The 19,374-nt window shown below is 44.8% G+C and overlaps 1 protein-coding gene across 1 annotated transcript in view; it reads right to left on the reverse strand.

Moving 5' to 3' along the window:
* LOC121536877 (mannosyl-oligosaccharide 1,2-alpha-mannosidase IB-like) overlaps positions 1–19,374 on the reverse strand; it is a 103,477-nt gene that overhangs the window by 82,964 nt on the left and 1,139 nt on the right. The window contains exons 2-3 of the mRNA XM_045214334.1: positions 18,472–18,926; positions 4,873–5,134 (exon numbers count right to left, since the gene is read on the reverse strand). Of these exons, the coding sequence (XP_045070269.1) occupies positions 4,873–5,134; positions 18,472–18,785 (576 nt within the window). The 5' untranslated portion in view covers positions 18,786–18,926. The remainder of the gene's footprint in view (positions 1–4,872; positions 5,135–18,471; positions 18,927–19,374) is intronic.

The following is a 19,374-nucleotide window of genomic DNA, read 5'->3' on the forward strand; positions in this document are numbered from 1 at the left end:
TCTATCGATCCCACAGAGCCGTGCCAACACTGAACAAAGACACTCCTCTCCCCTCTCTCTCCCTGCCAAGATTGAACGGTCCCTAATGAAGGGTGAGGACCATGGATCAGAGATGTCCAAGACTGAACAGTCCCTAATGAAGGGTGAGGACCATGGATCAGAGATGTCCAAGACTGAACAGTCCCTAATGAAGGGTGAGGACCATGGATCAGAGATGTCCAAGACTGAACAGTCCCTAATGAAGGGTGAGGACCATGGATCAGAGATGTCCAAGACTGAACAGTCCCTAATGAAGGATGTGGACCATGGATCACAGATGTCCAAGACTGAACGGTCCCTAACGAAGGGTGAGGACCATGGATCACAGGCTGTCCGTTTACAGACGATCCCTGACAGATTATAGTTCATATCACAGAACTGGAGAGTTCTCCTGTCATTGAGAGTTTCAAAGGCATGCATACACAGAGAGGGCATGGACATCACAATCCGTTTCAATTTCCCAGTACTGCTTATTGTTTGTTGAAAGGATAGTCAATGGATTATTACATGGTAATGACGAGATCGCCCGGGTCAGGGAAGTAGAAATACTATACAATGGGGAGAACATTATGTTTTATAGGGCAGCAGAAATGAACCAGTAAACATATGTGAAACCAAGGTGCTCTCTTGCGTGCAGCCTCCTGCCTCTTCTCAAACACACACTGCTCAGTGTCACGCAGTTAGAATTATAAATAAAATTGTGAAGCAGTCAAACCCCTCGAAACATGCGGGCAGAAGGATGACGATATGTAACAAACCCTCTCTCCGTTTCTACCTCTCTCCTTGCTCTCACGCTAATCCAGGAAGGATGAATTGTTTTCCCTGCTTCCATTTAATCTGTTCAAACACCAGATACAACACTGAGGTGAGCTACTGTGTCAACAGTCCTGAGGTGAGCGGCATTGTAGGTCTGTCTTGTCCTCTTCTAGTTTCTCAGTCACACTCCCGTCAGCGCAGCGCTAATCAAACCTAGCACCATGCTGCTTGTTAGGCCTATACTTAGCATTTAGCTGCTGTGGTTTGCCTGGAATACAGATATGTATTTTCACCAATTGTGTTGCCAAACACAAGCCCACACTTACCGCGACCACTGGAATAACCGTTCCATGACATCCATACCATACATAATGTATAGAGGTCTAAATTCTCATGAATCATGGATTTTGGTCACCAGGTAGTTTCTCTCTTCTGGGGATATAGGGCTGTATCGGATGGGCATAGCTTACTAAAGCGTGTATCACACAGAGCAGAAACCTAGATTGTCTCTCTGAGATTAATCTGTTGCACAGTGGAGAGTCGGGTTAGATGTGGAAATGAGCCTATAGCATAGTGCTGTGGGGAATGGATCTTATTTTCTCATGTATTTATTTATTCTCTAGATGCATGGTGATGCTTATTTTTCTGTTTCACAAATAGTACCAAATGGTGATGAGGAATGTTCATCCTTAAAAACAGATGCATATCAATTGAACTAGACTATAGCTTCGGATGTGAACCCTATGATAAATAAGTGTCATTACACCGTGTTAGAGTGAGTGTTGGGTGTATGGCAGATGGCCATGCTGGGAGCAGGCTTCACAGAGAGTGAGAGAGCTTTACCCTGCCCTAGAAGAGACATGTGATATTCCAACACACACACACACACACACACACACACACACACACACACACACACACACACACACTAGAGCAGGGGGATATAATTTAAAAAAATATCCATATCATGATAAATTGACCCATTCTTTGCGATAACGATAAATCAGCGATAAACTATTTTTGGGGGAATAACCAACTCCTTCACTCACTAGTTCCCTAAAATATATCTGTATGCAAATTCATCAAATCCATGCAAAAAGTAATAATGCAATAAAAGCAACTATTTTGCTAGATAAATACAACGACAAACATTTTTTATTAAATTAACATTTCCAGGAAAAGCATAATAGATATTTGGATGTGCAACCTGTCAAAATAGGATCCAGAATTAACATCTGCCACACTGATCCTCAACACGGGGGCCCCTCAGGAGTGTGTGCTTAGTCCACTCCTGTACTCCCTGTTCACCCACGACTGCGTGGCCAAGCAAGACTCCAAACACCATCAATAAGTTTGCTGATGACACAACAGTGGTATGCCTGATCACCAACAACGATGAGACAGCCTATAGGGAGGAGGTCAGAGACCTGGCAGTGTGGTGCCAGGACAGCAACCTCTCCCTCAACGTGAGCAAGACAAAGGAGCTGATCGTGGACTACAGGAAAGGAGGGCCGAACAGGCCCCCATTAACATCGACGGGGCTGTAGTGGAGCGGGTCGAGAGTTTCAAGTTCCTTGGTGTCGACGTCACCAACAAACTATCATGGTCCAAACACACCAAGACAGTCGTGAAGAGGGCACGACAACACCTTTTCCCCCTCAGGAGACTGAAAAGATTTGGCATGGGTCCCCAGATCCACAAAAAGTTATACAGCTGCACCATCGAGAGCATCCTGACCGGTTGCATCACCGCCTGGTATGGCAACTGCTCGGTATCCGACCGTAAGGCGCTACAGAGGGTATGTACTGGGGCCAAGCTTCCTGACATCCAGGACCTATATACTAGGCGGATGTCACAGGAAGCCTAGTCATAGACTGTCCTCTCTGCTACCGCACGGCAAGCGGTACCGCAGCACCAACACTAGGTCCAAAAGGCTCCTTAACAGCTTCTACGCCCAAGCCATAAGACTGCTGAACAATTAATCAAATGGCCACCCGGACAATTTACTTTGACCCTGCCCCTTTTGTTTTTACACTGCTGCTCCTCGCTGTTTATTATCTATGCATAGTCACTTTACCCCTACCTACATGTACATATTACCTCAATTACCTCGACTAACCTGTACCCCCACACATTGACTCGCTACCGGTACTCCCTGTATGTAGCCTCATTATTATTTTATTCTGTTATTTTATAATTTACTTTAGTCAATATTTTCTTAACTCTATTTCGTGAACTGCATTGTTGGTTAAGGGCTTGTGACAAATAACATTTGATTTAACTCTAAATATGATATTGTTGCTAAATAATCAATTAGCCTTCATGGCTAATGTCCTACAAAAACATTACAGCGCTAGGACTAGGCTACTTGATGTAGACGGGGGATGGGCAACTAGCGGCCTGCACCCTTCTACAATCAATGTATTAGCATTGACAAAATAATGGTTGTAGAACAATCTATTAGAACGTTGCGTAACACTTTATTTAGATAGTTGAAATGTTACTGATAGTCTATACTATCTACTAACCCTAGCTCTATCCATTATTCTAAACCTAACACGCAATTGCTTATCAACAGATAGTTGTTGATAGTATGTATCAAATAACTGCATCTCGACCATTGCAAAAGTTCTGGGAAAGTGCATGTCGTCCTCTGTAGCTCAATTGGTAGAGCATGGCGCTTGTAACGCCAGGGTAGTGGGTTCGATCCCCGGGACCACCCATATGTAAAAATGTATGCACACATAATAATATAATAATAATATGCCATTTAGCAGACGCTTTTATCCAAAGCGACTTACAGTCATGCGTGCATACATTTTTGTGTATGGGTGGTCCCGGGGATCGAACCCACTACCTTGGCGTTACAAGCGCCGTGCTCTACCAGCTGAGCTACAGAGGACCACAGAGGACCACATGACTAAGTCACTTTGGAAAAAAGCGTCTGCTAAATGGCATATTATATGTGACAGGAGAAGTCACCCCCCCGAACCTGAACTTTGAAGAGGGTTCTATTTCTAGGGACAAAGGCTGAGTGACATGAAAATTACACACAATATCCCCTCAGCATAGGGTTTAAAAATTCTGTTAACTTTTGGAAAAGTCCCTGGTTTTCCAGAAATCATGTTTGGAAGATTCCTGGAATAAGCAGGAAATCCAAGAATCCTTCAAACAGATTTTCTGGAAAACCAGGGAATTTTGGGAACGTTACCAGAATTTTGCAGTACAGTACCTCTGCACCTAGTTTATTGTGTTGATGTTTCGGTCAGAGACCTTTTTCAAGACCCAGTGACATGACATTAGCATGATCGCCGCCCTACTTTGAGGAGTAGCTACATGAACCCATAAGTGATCCCTGTGTCTCCACAGATCATAGGGCTCTGACCTGACTAGTGGCTCGCTGCACTACAACTCCAAGTAGACACAGAGCAGGGATGTACAGTACACTGATATTGGTTGGACAGATGGTGTGCCTCATTTTCATTCTATTAATCAAGTTAAACAAGTCGTGACTACAAAACACATTAATAAATAAAAGTACAACATTTTGCAACAGCGCGACACAAATAGCCATCCTCGTGATTAAAACATTGTCGTTGATGACAGTCGGCCCGTGTTCTATAGAGATATGACTTGTGCTCGCAATCACAAAGCAATCAGGTGGCCACCATATAGCTATTAGCGCTCCTCATTTGGGAGTTTATAGCAGCACACTTTGAATGATAATTATGTGGGAACAAAAGGCAGGTTGGAAGACAAAGGCAGGTTTAGAGTGAATGGGCTGCAGTAAGTGTTCGGACTCCAAGTGGCGTTCAGAAAGGGATTATACAAGGTAATTATTTAGGAGAATGGATGGATAGGGGAAAGGAAAGCGGTCTCAGGTTGGCTCTGTCCGTCTCCACTTAGCACCTCAGAAATAGCATCTGCACGATCAGAATGAGACACAGGACTTTGCTGAAAGACCGTGACATAGGGCCAGGCATAAGACACACACAGGAAACACACGACACACAAAGACATCGCAGACACACCCAAACTCACTCCTAGTTACCACCCCAAGACCCTTCTCCCTCTCACCTCTCTGATTTTGTCTCGTTTCTCCTTGACGTCAGGCTCGCCGGGGTCTCCATCGTTGACCCCCACCACCTTGGGCATGGGGACCGGTGGTAACGGCTTGGGCCCCTCCTTCTTCTTCTTCAGGTCCTCCACCACCTTGCTCTTCTCCGTCTGGATCTCAGCCCGCAGCTCATCCCGGGACTTCCTCAGCTTCTCCTTGGCCTCCTGCAGCGCCCGCTCGTGGTCCGCTCGGATCTTATCCCGCAGGCTCTCCTCCTCCTCCCTAAAGAGACACAGGAAGTCAGCTCACAGGTTACACAACCAGGAAGTAAATGACCAAACAGATTGAAATATTACATATAGGCCTAACATTGTATAACAAAGTGAAGTAAAGATCTGGGCCACATGGTCAAGGCTTATTCCCTAGGGCCAAATATAGCCTACTGTGGAAAAATAAATACAAAGGAATCGAAAGCCTTGACAATAAACGGTCCCCTTTTCAATCCATGTTCTCTTGCGGTTCTATAATATACTAGATATGTTAGATATGATAAAACCCCTCTACTGGTACTCCAGTTCTCAGCTGTAAGGGCCCTGGAGATGTGAGCTGTGAACTGGAGGGCTAAACCCTGACAGAGCAGGGGACGTGCGTGTGTAAGAGAGAAAAGGACAGATAGAAGCCAGCTGTGAGTCAAAGTGCATTAGAGCAACTGCCACACAGACAAACAACACACAGCACAGCCTGAACCCATAGCGCAGGCAGGCAGAGGGAGAGAGAGTGCTAACATCTCTAGCAGTACAGTGATAAAGGAAAAGCATCAAATGGAGGTGAGTGAGATGAAATACAGCTAAAGGGGTCAGGCAGATACTGTGGGAACGGAGACGTGCTTTGACGACATCCGCCATCACGGCTCACTTCACCCACGATGAGCCCACAGGCCGGCAGAGAATAGACAGCTGCACAACAGAGGAATGGAGAGGGAAGGATGGAGAGATGGGAGGGATAGAGAGAGGATAGGACTAGAGAGGGAAATGGAAGAGCCCATGGGGGGATGGAGAGGTCAGCGATCAGGTCACTTCCTGTAGCACAGACAGGAGGCATTTCACCGCAGCCACTAAAAGCCAATTTATGCTTGATCCACAAATGTGGTCGAAGGCTCCGTATGGTGGGTGTGAATCAATTGAGGAGCCTCCAGAGGCATGCAGAAGTCAAATTGAGCTCCTTATCGCATCACCATGCGCCTCCCAAATGTTGTAACAATGCGGAGGGCTCCGTATAGCTCCGCATTGACATGATTGGTTGACGGTAGGTGGGGGCGGGAGGTCCTGTATAAACACAAACTCACTTCCTTGACAACTTCCTTCACAACAGCTCTGCGCTGCTCTCCGAAGTGCAAGAAGTATGAATGCCCTGACTTCTGCAGAGGCCGTATCACTGGAAATGCTGCATGGCCAATGCAGATGCCGGATTGACCTTGCAGCGCCTTTAACTCACCAAGACAGACAGGCATTTTAGATGAATTACCCTTCATTCATTCAGTCGACTGGCTCCCAGCATAGACACAGTGATCGTCTGTTGTATTTCATAACCATACGGTTCCCTGGTGTGAGCCTATCCACTCCCCAGGACCAAAATAACAGCTCCACACAACTTACATTAATGTTGGCCTCAAAACATTTATGTCGATGTGCGTGTCTGTCTGCAGACTTTAATTGATAGGAAATGTGTTTACACAGTGATGAGGTTTGTGTGTGTGTGTATCCGGACTGAGTCAGTTCCAAACACACACTGTACTTCTAACCCACCGGAGGCCTGGAGTCATATGCATCTATAAGTATGCCCTCACAAACATGCATTCAAATATGATATTTAGTGGGTTATAAATGTTCACTGACTAAAGCGCTTAGCAGTCATGAGTGTTTACGTGTGTGGCACGGCAGCGGGAAATGAGAGCGGGGGTTTTCAGCCCACACCGTGCTATAATGGCTCCCAGTGAGAGGTAAAGGCCAGGATGATGACATGAAACACCAATAATACGGCATTACTATACAGCACCGGGCCTAATTGGTGCACAAAAAAAAATAATCTGTCTCTCAAGAGCATGTCAACATCTGTCTGACTAAATTATCATTACAAAGACATGAGCCCAGGCCCCCGCAATCAAGCCCGCCTCAGCTAACGTTCCTGTTCCCTTCATCAGACCAATCGCAAATCGCATCCACCTTCTTTCAAAGATAATTCGTAAAAATCCAAATAACTTCACAGATCTTCATTGTAAAGGGTTTAAACACTGTTTCCCATACTTGTTCAATGAACCATAAACAATTAATGAACATGCACCTGTGGAACGGTCGTTAAGACACTAACAGCTTACAGACGGTAGGCAATTAAGGTCACAGTTATGAAAACATAGGACACTAAAGAGGCCTTTCTACTGACTGAAAAACACCAAAAGAAAGACGCCCCGGGTCCCTGCTCATCTGCGTGAACGTGCCTTAGGCATGCTGCAAGGAGGCATGAGGACTGTAGATGTGGCCAGGGCAATAAATTCCAATGTCCGTACTGTGAGACGCCTAAGACAGCGCTACAGGGAGACAGGACGGACAGCTGATCGTCCTCGCAGTGGCAGACCACGTGTAACAACACCTGCACAGGATCGGTACATCTGAACATCACACCTGCGGGACAGGTACAGGATGGCAACAACAACTGCCCAAGTTACACCAGGAACGCACAATCCCTCCATCAGTGCTCAGACTGTCCGCAATAGGCTGAGAGAGGCTGGACTGAGGACTTGTAGGCCTGTTGTAAGGCAGGTCCTCACCAGACATCACCGGCAACAACGTCACCTATGGGCACAAACCCACCGTCGCTGGACCAGACAGGACTGGCAAAAAAAGTGCTCTTCCCTGACGAGTCACGGTTTTGTCTCACCAGGGGTGATGGTCGGATTCGCGTTTATCGTCGAAGGAATGAGCGTTACACCGAGGCCTGTACTCTGGAGCGGCATCGATTTGTAGGTGCAGGGTCCGTCATGGTTTGGGGCGGTGTGTCACAGCATCATTGGACTGAGCTTGTTGTCATTGCAGGCAATCTCAACGCTGTGCGTTACAGGGAAGACATCCTCCTCCCTCATGTGGTACCCTTCCTGCAGGCTCATCCTGACATGACCCTCCAGCATGACAATGCCACCAGCCATACTGCTCGTTCTGTGCATGATTTCCTGCAAGACAGGAATGTCAGTGTTCTGCCATGGCCAGCGAAGAGCCCCGATCTCAATCCCATTGAGCAAGTCTGGGACCTGTGGGATCAGAGGGTGAGGGCTAGGGCCATTCCCCCCAGAAATGTCTGGGAACTTGCAGGTGCCTTGGTGGAAGAGTGGGGTAACATCTCACAGCAAGAACTGGCAAATCTGGTGCAGTCCATGAGGAGGACTTAACGCAGCTGGTGGCCACACCAGATACTGACTGTTACTTTTGATTTTGACCCACCCATTGTTCAGGGACACATTCAATTTCTGTTAGTCACATGTCTGTGGAACTTGTTAAGTTTACGTCTCAGTTGTTGAATCCTATGTTCATACAAATATTTGCACGTTAAATTTGCGTAAAATAAACGCAGTTGACAGTGAGGACGCTTCTTTTTTTATGATAATGTAATTGGCACGTGTACAGTATATTCGTTACGCATCTTATTTACCACACGCGTACAGATAGAGCCTTTGAGTGGAAAATCTGTCAGACCGCACAAGAGCTGCTGCAGCATCTTGTGGTGCTTTTAAGACAACTTGGAACTCTGAAAAATACGAGGTCAAATCATGACGTCAGTGACATTTCAGGTCGGAGCTCTAGAAAGAGGCCTGAGTTCCCGAGTTGGATGACCGTTCAACACGATTTCTCTCAGTCAGAGCTAATTTTTTTCCCCCAGTGGTCTTGAACGCGTTATCAAACGGCAACGTAAGGCAGGCTTCATTAGCATGTCACACACCACTTTGCAATGCGCTGGAGGCAGTATGCATTTTGAAAACATACTTAATTGTTTGAAACCTGAACATTTTAATGCATAAAGGCATGTCTTACCTTGCTTCAAAGTAGCCTGTTAGATATTTCTAACAGATATTTCAACTCTATCACATGGAACCACTCACATGTGCAGTGAACTTTTGACAATGGTGTTTTCCTGCTAATTGCATTATGGAACGAACATTCGCACTTAGCCTACTGTCTTGTACACACATTGCTGCGCTAATAATGTGAAGAAATAATATAGTTTATCAACATTTTAAGCTAAACGTTCTGATCTGTTGAGTCAGACTCATTGCTTAATTGTTTTCATGTAGCCTAGGCCTACTGGTTATATGAATTTGGGATCTATCGTCCCACAACTGTCCCAGAGTCAGTTTGAAATAGGCAATTTCTTTCTCGACCAGAAGACCAATAGAATAGGTAAACTTTTCTACCGTAGTAGATTGACATAGGCTAGTGATTTATATGTTCGTTACTCATCTTGTTGGCTGATGAAAAGTAAGTAGACAGTTATTTTAACATGTTCAAAGTGCACATCTGAATTCGGTAAGAAGGACCACACATCGTTGCATCCTCAACTTGCATGTTTTGTTAACATTAACTACCATATTCTAAATGTGATCTGTCATTTTGAGCACTGTGAGTGGACGCACTAATCAAGTTTCGCACTCAATGCATATGGGTCTGGTAAATTTCTCAAATGCCCGGTAAATAAAGATGTTGCCAAATGGAAACCCTGACACACACACACACACACACACACACACACAATCTCATCTAAAATGTAGGAGCAGTCGCGGTGGCTGCGTCGGAGGTACAGGGATCAAACCCTTTTTCAGACGGAGGGAGCCTTTATTCCCCGGTGCTGCCTGGCACTCTCTCCGCCTCTCCAGAGGCTTTTGGTCCAGGCACTCCGGGCAGAATTACTCACCGTGGAGAGCAGCAGACTGCCTTAGCTTACCCACAGAGACAGCTTCCAGAACAGCACCATTCAGCATGGCCTTGTGAGGCTTAGAGCAGAGCTCCTTCTCTGGGAGAAGACAGCCAGCCAGGGGAAGAGGGGTTTTATCACGGAGGCTGAGGTTTCACATTTAGCAGAGGAACTGGAGATGAGAAAACATGAGCAGGGCACTATGCTGACTTTTTTATTTATATTACACAAGGAGCATGTGTGCGCTTAAGTTGAAACATGTAGGCACAAAGAAATGTAGGAGCACAATGAAAAATATTGAAAAGGTACTAAAGATGATGGAAGTCTAGCATTCTCTAGCTGCCATTCCCTGCCATTGTATGTGATGCTGTGTCCCAAAAAGCAATTTAACAATGATGTGAAAACATTGCGTTACTAGACAAAGAAAACAGTATCCAATATAACAATGTGCCCGACTTTGTGGCAAGTGGTTTGTCCCCAATCCCCATCTCCTGAAACCTGGCACATACACACAAACCGCAGCATCCATAATAACTGCCATGGCGCAGTAAGTCAGTCTAAACAAAAGAGCTCTGTACATTTTGTACATATTTTAGATGATTAAGGTGTTTTATTATTTTAAAATTAGCTTTTTTGTTTTTAATAAGTAATGAAGTGTTGGTTTCGATATATTTGGTTGTATTTATCCATAGTTAAAAAACTGATGGCAAGAAGAAACTGTCCGAAGGTGGCTTCATCACCATCAATTTATTTGTTTTGTTAAGCTACCGAATTGTCATGTCTACCTTTATTTTTTTCTCTGTATCAGTAGGCCTATACTGCAATTCAGCTATGAATGTGTAGCCTACAAGATTAAATGAACAAATGAAACAATAAACCCTTCATATAACTGTCCCTCTACTGCTTTCTGCCATCCTCCCACAGCTCTCGGTTTGGTCGTGTTCCATCCTTTCATCTGTGTGGGCCCTGATGACATCAGTCCGGATGGACGGTGGGTTTAGAGAGACTCATCTCCAGTCCTGGCCCAGGCATATGCTCTTTAAAACCAGGATTAGGGAGGAATGGGTAAGCCGTTGCTTTTTTACCTCCATTTTCCTCCTGATTATTTACAAGGTAGCGGAAAGAGAATTAACACCAGGGATTTAAGGAAGAGCAGCACGCTGGATTAGCTACCTAGCACTGACACCAGCCAGCAACAGAGGAAGAGCGGGAAGTAAAGAGAGTGAAAGACAGCAGAGGATTTTAAAAACGCAGAGACGCTGTTTTGGGAGTTGACATGAATAATGTAAATGCCATGAAACGCTTCCCCTGCACACAGGTGTCTCACCCACGGAAATGACTTCATCCATTGATCTCCTGCGCCGCTTAAAACCTCCCGCTCCACCGAATTAATTATGTCTGGTGGCTTGGAGGGTTTGATGGCTGATTCACAGCGTCTCTCAAATCTCTCGCTCTCCTCTCATTACGCCAGGGTCTTCACAGTGCAGCCATCTTCGCTGGTTACTGATCGTGTTTACTTTGAGAATCAGTCATTTGCTTGGGAAATCACGCCTGTGCTCTGCTCATTTGGAATTGTTTCCCCTCTTTAAAAGGAGGAATAAATGAATGCCAAGCAGGTGGAAGAGGTGTTCTAAGTACCAAGAGGCGCACTGCAGAATGGATAATGTCCACTGTTCAAGGTTATCAAGTCCACTTCAGTGTCTCAAACAAGGTGAAGAGAACATAATGGGTTTATAAATCAGGAGAACAGAATTGAACAAAAACTTTCAACTGAACTCGACAGATCAAATGTCCTATCTCTGTAGTCAGTGAAAGCAGTCGCTCTCTGGTGAAACCCATTGACCAAGGCCTAAGAGGCAAGTCAGTGCATTTGTTTGCTCTGTGTCAAACTGCTCTCAGAGAGAAGGGCTCTCCTGGGAACAATAGCCTCATGGTATCGATCGACTGATGCACACAACAAGTCTAGCTTTTCTTCGCCTTTAAGTGTAGAAATCCGACATAGATAGTGAACAATATAGCTGCAGAGTACTATTGTTCAGTCTTCCTCCTCCACCTTTTTCTCCTCCTTCGTCTTGTGTTCATAGAAGCCGCTGCCGGCAGTTGACTTCCCGTCCCAGTTTTCCCATGACCCACTTGGCATGCCTGAAAGCGAGCTGTGGTGTAACGGGCGACAGCACTCAGAGCTCGGCATTCAGGGGGTGTGTAATTACATACTTTCCCTGGCTGCTCAGCCATTGTTCCAGCTGGTCACCTGAGCCCCTGGCTGTATGGCCTCACATCACATACAGTATTCTGACCTATATCCCTGTGTGACTAATGCCTCTAAAGAACAGAGTTTCTTAGCGCTCCAATCCTGAAAACCCACAGGGCTGTACAATTACTCTCGCCCAGAAGTAGTAATACTCATGATTCAATTATCAAGCTCGAGGCTAGATTAATCTGGTGTGGGCTACTACAAAATTGTGCTTTACACAGCAAGACCAGCCAACTGAAAAACAAAATGGGAAATTGTGGGTTTCAGATTAGGTGCTGAATCACAAACCTCTGCTGGAACCCCAATTTCATTTCCTCATCAGCATGTAGTAATTATCACACCAGTTGGCAACAACCGCTGGGGTCAATACCACCTCAATTCAGGACCTTACAGATTCAAGGCCATGGAGATTGGATACGGTTTCTAATTCACTGGGCCTCTCTCAGTTTGAACTCATTTCCTGAATTGACAGGAGTCATAATGGAGTGTATACTGCAGCTCCGGACGGTTGGCTGTCAGTGATGCCACTCGGCTTAAGTGCTGCCCTGCCAGCCATTGTGTTTGTGAGAGCATTGTGTTACAGTCAGACACACAAACAAGTCTCTCAAGGAAGCTCGTCGTCACCATTAGCGAGCAGGAGCAGCTCGGAGCTGACAAACAGAGACAAAGTGAGACACTCCAACAGGCGCTGACGAGTCACACACACACTGTTCTGGCAGGGGCTGGCACCGTGGCTGGCTGACACTGTCGTCCCCTAAGTAATGCGCAGGATCCTGGTAGAGCCTTCTCCATTGGTCTCTCCACTCTCTGAGGGGGTCTGGGCTGATCATCCATGATGAACCCAGCTTCATCGACTGTTTCAGCCATGGGCCCTTCGGTTCACTCACGGTCTGACTGCTGCAGCACGGAAACTGTGTGTATGGGGTACTAAATTGATCGGCTTTTCAGTCATGTGCTCTGTATTCATGGCTTCTTGGGTTTCAGACGCGTCTTTCTCTAGAAATGTGTATAGCCATCAACATCTTTCAAACATGTTTATCTTGATTGCCTTTATTATAGTCTAGTCATACACTGAGTGTACACAACCTTAGGAACACCTGCTCTTTCCGTGACCAACCGACCAGGTGAATACCAAATACCAAAGCTATGATCCCTTCATGTCACCTGCTAAATTCACTTCAAATCAGAGTAGATGAAGGGGAGGAGACAGGTTAAAGAAGGATTTTGAAGCCTTGAGACAATTGAGACATGGATTGTGTATGTGTGCCACTCAGCGGGTGAATGGGCAAGACAAAATATGTAATTGCCTTTGAACAGGGTATGGTAGTATGTGCCAGGCACACCGGTTTGTGTGTCAAGAACTGCACAGCTGCTGGGTTTTTCCACACTCAACAGTTTCCAACAGTTATCAAGAATGCTTCACCACCCAAAGAACCAGCCAACTTGACACCACTGTGGGAAGCATTGGAGTCAACATGGGCCAGCTTCCCTGTGGAACACTTGACATCTTGTAGAGTCCATGCCAACGAATCGAGGCTGTTCTGAGGACAAAAAGGAGTGTAACACAATATTAGGAAGGTGTTCCTAATGTTTTGTACACAGTGTATTTCAACCACATTTCTCCATGGTTGCCTTTCAAAAGCCATGTAGCCTACATCTCCCAGTGACGTTAGTCTTAGTCTTGTGTCTCTGGGGTTTTGTTTGTGTTGCACCTTGTCAGCCCAGTCTGGCCGTCTCTACCCATCTTCCTTCTCTCACACACACTGTTTACAGCTCGAGTACAATCTGGGATGGCCAGAAAGCCACACATAAAACCCATTCATGAGAATCCCAGATCTAGAGCCATTTATTTCATGGATGGCAGAAACTGGTAGGTAGGTGGGGGGGTGAGAGAGAGTGAGAGAGGAGACCAGAGCTCATGTTTGGCTCCAGAGCCCTGAGGGGAGAGCCTCTATGGGTCATAAGTGAAAGCAGACGCCCAGCTGTTCCCACACATAATACATTATTCATGGCAGCCAGTAACGCTGACCGTGGTACAGTGTATTCACAAAGAGAAATCCCTGCGACGCGACAGTCTTTCACCATGGATTCGAGCCAGTGAATGAGAGTTCCCCTAGTGCAACACGCAGCGCTGCCAGCTTTCCAATAGTCTAAAGCCTGTCGCATGCTTCTCAGTTGAAACAGTTAGTGTATGACAACATTGTGACTTTGTTCGTTTTGGTCGAAGTTCAGTAGACAATTTCTACGCCACTTCTTTGGTGATTAGTTAGATGTAAAATTGCACGACCAAGACCTCAGCAAAAACATCAAAATTACAGATTGTGATTTATCTTTGATTAATTTGGAATATTCTGAGGATATTCCTAATCATGTATGATGAGATGGCAGTACCCATGGTGACCTCAGTGTTTAGCTACATTCTGAGAACCAGTGGATTAGGAACCCATTTTAGAAGTTCAGTCACACATTTGCCTCCTTCCTACTCAGTGTGAAGGGCTGCCTGTCACTGGTTTCACCAGATCTGCAATCCAATACGTTTTGCTTCATGAGCACCTCCGCACAGAGATGGGAGAGGTGTGTGCGCACATATGTGTATTAGTGTGTGTATGTATTATTAGTCATGGTTCAGTGCAATGCTCTCTCACACACAGCTGCAGATTAATCTAGTCATGCTGTGTGTCTGACATGGAGAATGAAGCGTAGAACAGACGTATGATTCCTGAGATCACACTAATTATGATAAATCAGCAAGCTGGGGGTGTCAACCCTAACTATGACCCAGCGGTGCTAGCCTGCAATGCTAAATTTAGACGAATGGGAGAGCAAGGCCACAGCTGCTGTATACATGCCAACACACTAATAGTAAATGACAAGCCAATAAGAGGTGAAGGGGTTACCTAGCTACAGCCATGGCAATAAACCTGATTACTGGAGATGCATTGTGGGGTTTATGTAATTACATTTACCTGTGGCTCAGTGCAACCACAGCTCTGGCATTGGCTTTCCTCTGGCAGAGACTGATGCTGCTGCACCAACTACGGAAGAGGAGCACACGGACTCTGGGAGTAGGCTATTTCTCATGAATTGATCCTAACCCTGCTAAGGCTTGCTCTGGCATAATGACACTGGTTGGGCAAAATGTTGCTTCAAGGGACCAGGTCAATCTCTTACCGACTTGACAGATGTTCCTTGTTAATTTTTTTTGTGAAAAATAGAACAATTCATTGTGCTCTTTTATGGACAATAACATTGATACCTACAAATATATATGAGTGTCCTTTCCCAAAATCTGTTTGGTGAACGCCAGATAACTAGATGTGTAGATAGGATTCAAAACAAACTGAGGAAAACAGTTGGTACCAAGCAAATAACATCTAAACAACTTGAGATCTGTCAGTAATGCCTATTGGATTTCTCAACACATCCTCAAGTTGATAAGGTTCAACTCAACCATGGGCATAAATAAATCATGAACACAGCACACTGTAAAAAAGAAATCGATTTCTAGTCATGTTTACGAGAGTATCCTGAACTCAGTTCAAGCTGGGAGTTAAAAGCATGTAACTGAGGCAAAGATTCACTCCTTTACAATTTAATGTCGCTGCCAAGAAAACACACCGCCTTTGGCAACAATGGGCCGATCCAACAGAGGACAGTACAGGGAGAGTGCCAAACCAGACGTGGAGCTAAACCGCTAAATATGCCCACTTTCTAACCAGGCACTTAAAACCAACTTCCATATCTGAAACATATACAGGAACAAAATAAGAAAACCCCATGGAACAATGTAATATAACAATCAGCTGGTCTCTAGTTATTCTCCTAAAGCATATTTCCTGAGGGGATTTTTTAAAATCCTCCTTGTCCTCATTTTCAGGGCCCGTTTGAACCCTGTCCTCACTAACACACGATGATGACGATGTTTTGCCAATGGCTGAGTCAGCTGTTAAAAAATGCAAAGCCGAATATATTTCCATAAGCTGTGAGCGACAAACACAGCCAAGGAAGAAAAAAAACTCTAAACAAACTAATGAATGGTTCTGGGAGGTTAAACGCAGAGTGCTCCTTCAAAATCCTTAATGTAGAACTAAACCCGAACCCTATCCCACCCCCTCAAACCCCACCTGCTAGGCCCATTTCAGTTGGCAGTGATGCCATTGTCTGAGGCTGCCACCGACACCATCTTTCAACGAAAACTAAACCCATCTACAGTCAGCAACTGAAACATTTTTTTATTTCACCTATATTTAACCAGGTGAGCCAGTTGAGAACAAGTTCTCATTTACAACTGCGACCTGGCCAAGATAAAGTAAAGCAGTGCGATAAAAACTACAGAGTTACATATGGGGTAAACATAAGTCAAAAATACAACAGAAAATATATATACAGTGTGTGCGAATGTAGTAAGTTATGGAGGTAAGGCAATAAATAGGCCATAGTGCAAAATAGTTACAATTTCATATTAACACTGGAATGATAGATGTGCAAGAGATGATGTGCAAATAGAGATACTGGGGTGCAAATTAGCAAAATAAATAACAATATGGGGATGAGGTAGTTGGGTGGGCTAATAAACATCTCCAAAACCCACTTTTTACTTCAGAAATACAAAATAGTGACTACTGAAGTGTTGTTCACATTGACATGTAGCCTACCACTTATTTCTGATCTCGGCCTCATCTCTTCCCGGGCATCAAACTGCAATAAATATTTTATTTTGGGCAGGCCACGTCAACGTAAGCTATGGCAAGTTCTCTGACAAACAGAAAAATGAAAACAGGAATCAGGGGAGGTGGTAACAGAGGTCCCTGCAGAGTGAGAGGCAGTGAAAAAGCTTTGAACACTTACTGCACTCTACAACTAACAACTTTTTCACAAATGCCCACAGTACACCTGTAGGGACAACTCCACCTTACCCACCTCTCACAGGCAGCCAAACCAGCAACCTACAGTAAACAGGGGCCCTGCTTTTTGTGATAAATAATTTACAGGTAGATCTAAACATTACAGGTTAAAATTTAGAAACATCATAAGGGGCAAGCTAGTTACTAAAATACTATAGTGCTAGTAGTGCCCTACTTTCATTCTGTGTGAAGCACTTGTCAACTCCAGCAGATTCCCCGCAGAATGTGTGTGTTCATTCACCAGTTCAATGAGTTGAACAGTCAGAGACCAATGTCAGTCAATGGTGATTGCAACCTCTTTTTGCAATGTGCTCCAGTTTGCCACGCTAGTCTCCCAATCAGGAACACATCAGCAGCACTACAATTTCAGTCTTACACAACCTGCACACAAAGCAATTAACCAAAGGCTAGGTGTGAGAATCTAAAGCCTTGCAGGCCTTAATGCTCAAATCAGCATTTTGGAATACTGTCTGTCCAAACTGCAAGTTACCAAATCAAAAGTGTTGTTTTCAGACAGCAGTCATTTGCTGACATGGCTATGCTAGTTGTCATAGTAAAGACGGATGTGTGCGCAGCGTAGGCTGATTGGTGGTGCACTCAGAAGTTATGTAGCAAACTAAAGTGACGATGCATGACATGGACATTTCCCAGTTACTTTGAATGTTCAAAATCATAGCACAAAACGCTTAAAGCCTCAAAGGATAAGATGATCCAACTCTCAAAGAGTCCTTTTTGGTTAGCCACAGCAGTCAAGTAGCTCGCTAGGTAGCTGTTTAATTTTCTAGCACATTAACTAACTTGTTTGGAAACAATCAACGAGCTCATTAGCTACCACATGTTCTTGTCAAACTCAGAAGCTAGCAAGCAACAAGATATGCCAAATAGTCGAAAACCACTTGAGGGCAAATAAATCAGATTTCACCGTTCAGTCGCATGGCCAGGAATCAGATTAGTATCCGATTTCAAACCACCTATGAAGGTGTTTTGAAATGTGCCTTGAAATATCAGATTCCATGTTATTTTTGACTGTTCACACTGCATGAAAAATAACAGATTTGAACACGCAAAAAGGAGTTCAGGAGTTCTTATTGTGTTGGTTTCAGTGACCATCCCTCACCCCTAGGTGTTAAATGCAGAAGACACATTTCAGTTGACTGCATTCAGTTGTACAACTGACTAGATATCCAATTTCCTTTCCCATCTGGCTTTTTAGAGTCATGTGGCTGTACTCCATTAGCTCTTGAATAAGACCTGTGGACAATTTGCTGGAGATACGGACCAGACTGACAGTTATTTGATGTAAATCCTACTGATGGCCCAATAAGCTGTTGAGTTCTACATAGAGCAGAGAAATCATCAATTTCTTCAAAGCAGTGTGTCTAATAAATGTAGCCTAGTTTGAGTTGCTTTAGAGATTGCGCTTTTGTAGTGCATTTCAATTCACACTGACATGTGAAGTTTAGGGAGCAACACTATATAGGTGCGCAGTCCTCAGCATCTCTTACCTGTGTCTGTGTTCATCGTGGCCCCCCTGTCCATGAATGACCACCTGTCCACCAGGATGCTTAGCCCCCTTTGGCGCCTCGATGTGCGGAATCAGCACATCTTCCAAGCCCAGGTCGAAGCGCTTGTGTTTTGAGTTGTCCGGGAGGAAGAAGAAAGCTCCAAAGCATAAAGTGATGAAGGCACTGAGGATGAGGAGCAGGATAAACTTCTCTGAGAGCCTCAGGGTGGCCCTGTGGTGTGAGAAAGAGGCAGCGCTGGGTGACAGGGTAGGTATCCTGCGGCCCGACAGCGGCAGTAGAGCCGGTGTGGTCATGTTGTACTGTGTAAATTAAGGCAGGGTGGACAAATGTCACGGCTGTATTATCTCATTCTGGCGGCAAGTACGTGTCCAGAAATCAAGTGTTGAGGTCCCTCAGTGAAGTGACTGGTCACCAGTAAATGTATGGTTTTTATTCTGAAATTGAAGGAGAGAGTAATGAGGAAATAGCAGGTAGCTACATTACTCCGATATTATCGTATGGTTGATTAGCCTGAAAACTGCCAGTCTTACAGTCAGACAAATAGCATAAAAGGTCACACACAAAATAAACTGTTGAGGCTTTTAAAAAAAGTCATTACTACCAAGCCATTAAACTTACGAAAACATAAGCACATGCTTCTGACTGAGGTGAAAGGTCCTATATTTATGAAGCACACAATCTTAGTTCGTCCATAAGGAGAAGCCATACAGAATGCACAGTGCATTGAAAGCAATTATGAAACATAAGGAAACTCTTTCCAAGTAAAGACATTTATGTCAAATCGGTTTGAAAAGGGAAAGATACTTAAGGTATGCAGGCTAGCAGATAGCGCTACGTCGATACAAAAACACCTGCGTGAGCGCGTGATACCATCACACTACG

Source organism: Coregonus clupeaformis, unplaced genomic scaffold, assembly GCF_020615455.1.
Source record: "Coregonus clupeaformis isolate EN_2021a unplaced genomic scaffold, ASM2061545v1 scaf0236, whole genome shotgun sequence".
Lineage (NCBI taxonomy): Eukaryota > Metazoa > Chordata > Actinopteri > Salmoniformes > Salmonidae > Coregonus > Coregonus clupeaformis.